Source organism: Pinus tabuliformis, chromosome 2_1 (genome assembly GCF_031772625.1).
Source record: "Pinus tabuliformis cultivar Carrire ecotype Pingquan chromosome 2_1, CPIR1, whole genome shotgun sequence".
Classification (NCBI taxonomy): Eukaryota; Viridiplantae; Streptophyta; class Pinopsida; order Pinales; family Pinaceae; genus Pinus; species Pinus tabuliformis.
In genome coordinates, this window is record NC_142299.1 from 279,918,744 (window position 1) to 279,925,931 (window position 7,188).

Here is a 7,188-nt window from a genome sequence, read left to right on the forward strand (position 1 = left end):
ATAAAAAAAACTTCAAAAAATTTGACGTCTTAGAAGTTTTTGATTGTGGTGATTTCCACCATCAAAAACAAGATTGAGAAACTGATTTTACAATAACAATAAAAACAAAATTGAAACACTGATTTTACAATTTTTTTTGAAATTTTTTGCCCAGATTCCAACTAGTCCGATCAGTCCGGACGATTCCATTCAAAAATTCAAACCGGAGAACTCTTCTAATTTGTGGTCAAAACCGACGCTATCGCACCTCGCCCAGTCAAAATCAAAACTAATTAAAGATACTTCCGCAACGGGGGAGATGTATATGGTAACTAAAATACCATGAATGGCGGCCTGGTTGACCTTATCTACTCTATTCCTCCACGTCTCTCTTCTCTATGACTCTGGTTATAGAATTTGTATAAAACGCCGCTTCTGCGATACTTCCTTGCATCTTCATGCTTCCATTTGTTTGTTCATAACAAATAAGGTATGGGTAACCATACCTCCTGCATGCTGGTGGGAAATAACAGGGAAACCATCCAGCTGGTTCGCTCAGATGGCAGCATTAGGATCCTTCCTGAATCCGTCAAGGCGAGCCAATTCATGCAGGAATTCCCCCAAAATTCAGTATGTCATTCCGACTCATTCTATCTCGGGCAGAAGACGCCCGCGCTTTCTCCAGACGATCAGCTGAAGGCGGGCAACATCTACTTCCTTCTGCCTGACCATTTCTTTCAGTCTCCTCTATCGCTGGTATCGCTTGCTTCCTTGATATCACCGCCGCCGCCTACAAAAGTTGCTCTTTCGCCCGCTGCCCGCGCATCCCCAGCTCTCCGCAGCATCGGACGCGCGTCTGCCCTCTGCCAGCCGTTTGAGATACAGAAAAGCGATGTTGGCGGAGGCCTTCGGATCAGAGTCTGCCCAGAGTTTGTTACAAAACTTATGGAAGATGGGAGGGTGAACGTTGATGAAAGCAAGGTTCCAGTGCCCAGCGATTTTGCAGATGATGAGCTCTGCAATACCCCTCAATTGCAGAAAGATTATAAGCAGTTGGTGAAATCCAGAGGGCAGTGTTGGAAACCAAAGCTTGAGAGTATCAGCGAAAAGGAGGAGAGGGTTGGCCACAGGATGTTCATGAAAATTAAAAGATCGATTCCGATTAACAGTTCTTGATCTTTTTGATCAGTTAAATGTATGATTTTTCGTTTTCTTGGCATTTGTCTATATCAATTAAACCACAGATCGGCCAAATTTTCTGGCTCAATATTTTTGTACATAGCTTCTTCCTACAGTTTTTTTTCCATTCGACTTATAATCATTTGAACGTTGAAGTACTCTAATTCAGCAAAACATGAGATTGTGGCACTATACAACCCAGTATGCTCATTCTTAAAAAAAATTGCCATTTTAGGTATTTTATTTTATAGAATAGGTACAGTTTCTTCTAGAAAAATAATGGAAATTCAAGTTAGATTGGTATAAAATTGGGTTGAAATTTTTGGAAATTCAGGTTAGATTGGGATAAAACTTGGCTGAAATTTATAGAAATCCCAAGTACAATTTCGATTTGGATAAAATTTGGCTGATATTTGGATAAAACTGGGTTGAAATTTTTGGAATTTTAGGTTAGATTTGGATAAAACTTGGCTGAAATTTATAGAAATCCCAAGTACAACTTAGATTTGGATAAAATTTAGCTGAAATTTTTAGAAATCCCAAGTACAACTATCAAGCTTCAAGATTTTTTTGTGCCTTAACAGCTTTTATGATGATGCTGAATCCATTTCCAACGTCAAAAAAAATCCAAACATTCTAACAATCAGATTTAAAAAAAAATATCTCTCCAAACATGAAAAAAGTTTGAGTCTACACCAAATTGTGACCTCCATAAACAATACCTTCCTTTTTGGGTTAATTCTACCGAATAGGATTCCTAAAAATGTCAAGTTTCATTTATATAATTTATAAAATTTAAATTTTTAAAGAGTTTTAAAAATCTCAAGTTTCATTTATATAATTTAAATTTTTAAAGAGTTTTTAATGTGTTAGATTGATATTCAATAACTTAAATTTCACAATCTAGCTAAACTTATTAAAAAAAAATAAAAAATAATGGGTTAGATTTGGAAAAAAAACTTATTTTAAACCACTAAAATTTACAACCTAATTAAAAATTAAATATTATAGTATTTAATTTGAAAGAAAAATGCAGTAATACTCAATGTAGTGTGCTTTCAGTAGACTAGGATTACATTTAAAAAAAAATATTTTAAACCAGTAAAATTCACAATCTCATTCCGATGAAAAATACAATGCAAGTCATTCAATTTACAGTTTAGAGGGTGTCTTGAAAGATCTATCTATAAAAAACTTCCTCTACTTTCACATTTTTACTGTTTTTCTTAAGTATAATTGTCGGTGTTTAATACTGAGTCTTTGACTACATAATATGTTTGACCGAAAATTTAGAAAGAGTTAGTTACGTATGTGCCAAAACAAGCGGTAGCTATCATGCTGTCACTCCGGTGGAATAGAATAGACTAGCCGTTGCAGGAGGAAACGAGTGGTATTTTCTGCGACACATGGCCTGTGTGTCATAACACGGTGCTAAATCGACGGCCTGTCATATTCACAGTTCATAGTCACCCCAGTCAAACCTGAAATTAAAATCTCATTTGGAGCGTTTTCAGCATCACGTGGCCGGAAGAACCCAACAGAACGCTTCAAACAACACCAACTGCACTCCTAGCCACATCCTTTGGACTCAACTTGCCAAGTTTGTATTATTGCGTTTTTCCCAGTTTAGATTATGTTTACTTCTAGAGGAATGGACTACCATCCTTAGAATGATCATCTTGGATAAGAGGAATGGACCACCATCCTTGCAATGATCATCTTGGTGATTGTTTTCAAGATCTCTTTTGAATAGGTTGTTTTTGTGGACATTAAGCCTAAGCCTACCTTGTGCATGGAAACTTGAACAAACAATAAGCTTGGTGAGGATTTCATTGACAAAAGACCTGATAGATTCCTAGTCAAGGAATCCTTCATAGAATAGATAGATCAATATGAATCATTATCATCTTAGAATGCAAATTCAAACTACAATATCATAATTTTGGAAGCCAATAATGTTGCAAACCATAGTTACCAAGTTCGTATTCGAATTCGATACGATACGATAAAAATTCAAATGGAAAATTTTTAATTCGAAAAAAATGGACACTAGACATTTTAAAAGCTATCATTTAATTTATTTTTTTTGTTGTAATGAATATTTTCAGCCCATTTTTTTCTAAATTTATTTTGAATTTTGGATAACGTCCAATAAACTAGATAATATAATAACCATAAAAATACAATTCACCAAAAAAAACTTCACTTCCCTTCAATACTTCTTTATTTCTAAATTTAAATCTAAAATATTTTTCTAATCTATCTAAAATCCTTCATAATAAATATAGACATTTTTAAAAATATCTGAAATTCCATAAAATCGGTTATTGCAAAATTAACATCTATTCCAAATTAACAAACTTTTACAATTCAGTGTAAACAATAATGTTAGAAAATTATAAACTTTTCTATTCCACTGTGATTTTCCAGTTTCTCCAGTTTCTTTCCTTCTGCACCGATGCCATCCTACCACTATTTGTTCCATCTACGTAAACCACCAACCCCAGATTTTGAAGCATTTACCGCTTATCCAACCACTTATCCTTGAAAATCGAATTGAATTTCATCGAATAATACATATGGTATTCGTATCGAATTGGCCAATTTTCGAATTTTCTAGCCCAATTCGGGGGAATTTGGTAACTATGTTGCAAACCACTCTTCTTATCGTTCAAATTCAATCCTCATTGGCTTCAACACCCTAACTACCTTGACTTTGTTAAATTCACCTAAGTTTCCTTCTCAATAAACCATGGTGACTTTATGAGTGTTGACCCAGAAAATTGTCTAGTACTATGCTAAGAAGAAATTCTATTCAAAATCTCTATTCAGATCCATCCACACTTTTTCCTTATATGCAACACTTAGTTAATTTCCCAATATGTAGAGGAACTCAAATTATATACATATATCTCTGCACATTGGTTATGTGCACTTGCTTCCCCGCACTTTGTTCCACATACTTTCTCTCTACATTTTTTTCTTTCCCATACACACTTCCACATATCATATCTCCACACATACTCATCTTTTACACAACAAAATTTTCTGGTACAACGTATTCATTTGCACTCCTTGTCATTATTTAACATTAATTGTGGATATCACACGTTAGGAAATCATTCCACCACCTTTACTCTCTTGCTCCCTTGTCATTATTTAACATTAATTGTGTTTATCACACATTAGGAAATCATTCCACCACCTTTACTCTCTTGCTCCCTTTTTCGCTCATTTTGAGGTCACTTAAAGCATCAATAAAGGGAATTTATCTCTAGGTAAAGGTAATGTGATAGAAATAAAACTTCGCTATCTGCTCCCTAGGACTCCTCGTAAAGCATGATCTTGCTTAGAAACTTCTACTTATTATTTTACCTTGACCAATGGAATGGTAAAAGAGAAGTCGGTGATATTAATAATTGTAGTAAGGAATCAAGAATTAATAGCTAAGGCTCAATAAAGGGAATTTTCAATCAAGACATATTTCCCTAAGTACAACAATCAAATAGCTATAAGAAAGAAGAGGGAGTCAACTTATAGTGACACATTCAATTCACTTGCTCGCAAAAATAAAAATATTCACTAGTTGACTACATATCAGTGGTATTTGAACTTGTCACCAAATGAGAAAAGGAATAACATAATTTGGACCACGGGATCGACAAGAACTACATGCGTCCTTGAGGTATTTGATTTTAGAGAATAATTTTTTTATGTGTGCAACATTTCAATCCAAAGACCAGAATTGTTAACCTTGGAGTAAAAATGAGTTTGGTCCCCTTGACCTTGAAAGCATTCAAAAAACTTCTTAAGCTACTACAAAGTACAAAGCTACTAAAGTTATTAAAGCCTGATATTATTTTCAACTCCCAGGTAGGTGGAATGAATATTATTCAACAATTGATCATGCCTCTATACAAATTCCTTCTAATATTTATTTCTTAGATATTATTGTATTTTTCAAGCCTTTTAGAGTTTTTTCATGTCTTTCTTCCCAATCAATGGGATGACAGACTATTGCGAATGTCACTAAGTCTTTTCCTTAAGCATTATATTATTCTTTTAAAAGAGATGTTCTTTTTTCCTCGACATAGCACATCTTTATTGGGTTATACTTTCACCTCACTAATTTATATAAAACTCATAAGTTTTTCGTGAAAACTTATTTGGTCTTGGCCCTAGTTTCATGTCATACCTTACATGGTCTACCCATAAGAACAATTTGAATCTAGGTCTAGAATTAGTGAAATTTTGGTATCTAGTCTTGTGGAAGCATAAGGGCCAATTTCATTTTTCTCAAATATAGGAATTTTTTGTTAAAGAAGTTAGCTATCTAATAACTAGGTGAGAACCCACTTGAATTTTAAATGAAGCACAGGCCTTCCTTTGTGGAAAAACCATACATGAAGAAAGAGAGGAAGGCACACTAGCTCACATTTATGGATTTCAAGACAAGTGTAGTATACCTAGGGGGGACAATATGGGGTACAAAGGGAGGTACCCACGGTAATAATGAGATGTAAGGATAATAAATAAATGGTCCATAGTTAATAAATAAAGTTGTTAACCCGTGTTATGTAAGGGACAACAAGTAGTTAGGGAATAATGTGATAAGCCCATTGTAATGGATGTATAGTATTGAGACACCATGGTAATTACCCATGGTATTGTATGTATGAAGCCTATATATAGGGTAGAGAGTCCGCATTGAGGGACATGAAATATTATTGTATTGACAAGCATATGGCTTGTGGAGTGTCCTCCTTCCTTAAGGAGTGATTGTATGGTGTTACCCTACCTTAAGGGTTTTATTTATAAATATATGAAGCTTTTATACTTTGTTTATCTTGGGATTATTTGGAGTTATTGGATATATTTTCATTTTCATATATTTTCACGTCAGATCTATTACAAGTGGTATCATAGCACTTTCTTGGGCAAAGAAGAGGATATTTTTTTTTCATTTTGTAGGAATTTTTTGGTGAAAATTTTACAAAAACAAATAGAATATATGAATTCCTTGCACAAAATACCCAAATTCAAAAATAAATTGGCTAAATTAGAGTCCAGATGAGGGAGATGTCGCTGATTTAAAATCAGTTGTGTTGCAACAAATTTTCTGACGACAATTCGTGGATGGGAGCTCTCTTGTAAATTTTTGCAGTTTTTTTGCAGAATTTCAGAAAAAAGATTGTTGACCTTAGCTCCTCTTGAAAAGTTACCCAATTTCCAAAAAAAAATCAGTCGATTTGGAGTCCGAATGAGGGAGATATCGCTCATTTAAAATCAACTCTTTTTTCAGAATTTTTTGTGACGGCGGGATAGTTGCAGCACAAATCCGAGTTTCCAGAATGCCTATATCGATATTTCAATCACATGGGAAGATGAAAAAATGTCCATGCCATTTCCGAAAACATGTTATAATAAGGATTCTGATCCATATTGATCGATTTGTGGCCATTTTAAATTTTCGCCAAAGGAAGTGATTTTCTTCTAAACCATTACTCTATTTTTATGGGTTCTAGAGAGATATTTTTTACAAGAAAATATGATGGTCCTACTATTGAAGAATACCTAACATATAGGAAGTCAAAATAACCAATAACTTGGGTATTTGAAACACAGTTTGATTTTAAGGATGAGGTTGCAATATGGTGGAAAACACTTAACCATGATCAGATAAAGGCACTTCCCAGTGAAGGGATTGAAAAAAATCTTTTGAACAAGTGGTCTCATGCTGCGAAGAAGGACAATAAGAACCATAAAGGCTCATTTCCTACTAGTCTTTCCATATTACAGGTTCATGGAAGTATTCAGAAAGAGAAGATCATTGTGTCTACCAATCCTACTGATGAGCCCCAAAAATGTACAATTATTTGGGCTCATTCAACCTCCTAATTTGACTTAATCCACCATTCTCATTAGTTTATTGCATGTTTTTGATTATATTTATGTTAATAGAGTGAATTTGGTTAGTCATTATGTCAACAAGTCTAATGGGTGCTTTGTGTAGCCTTTTTGGTCAACTTG

General features: G+C 34.2%; 1 protein-coding gene across 1 annotated transcript; it reads left to right on the forward strand.

The window, feature by feature from the left end:
- The first annotated feature begins 345 nt into the window (after positions 1–345).
- LOC149199857 (uncharacterized) lies at positions 346–1,276 on the forward strand. The gene has a single exon (XM_089399469.1). It carries the CDS (start codon positions 472–474, stop codon positions 1,153–1,155), a length of 684 nt encoding a protein of 227 aa, XP_089255595.1. The 5' UTR covers positions 346–471; the 3' UTR covers positions 1,156–1,276.
- The last annotated feature ends 5,912 nt before the right edge of the window (positions 1,277–7,188 follow it).

Coding starts and splice junctions, on each gene's coding strand:
- LOC149199857 (XM_089399469.1), top strand. CDS start 472: ATGGGTAACCATACCTCCTGCATGCTGGTGGGAAATAACAGGGAAACC.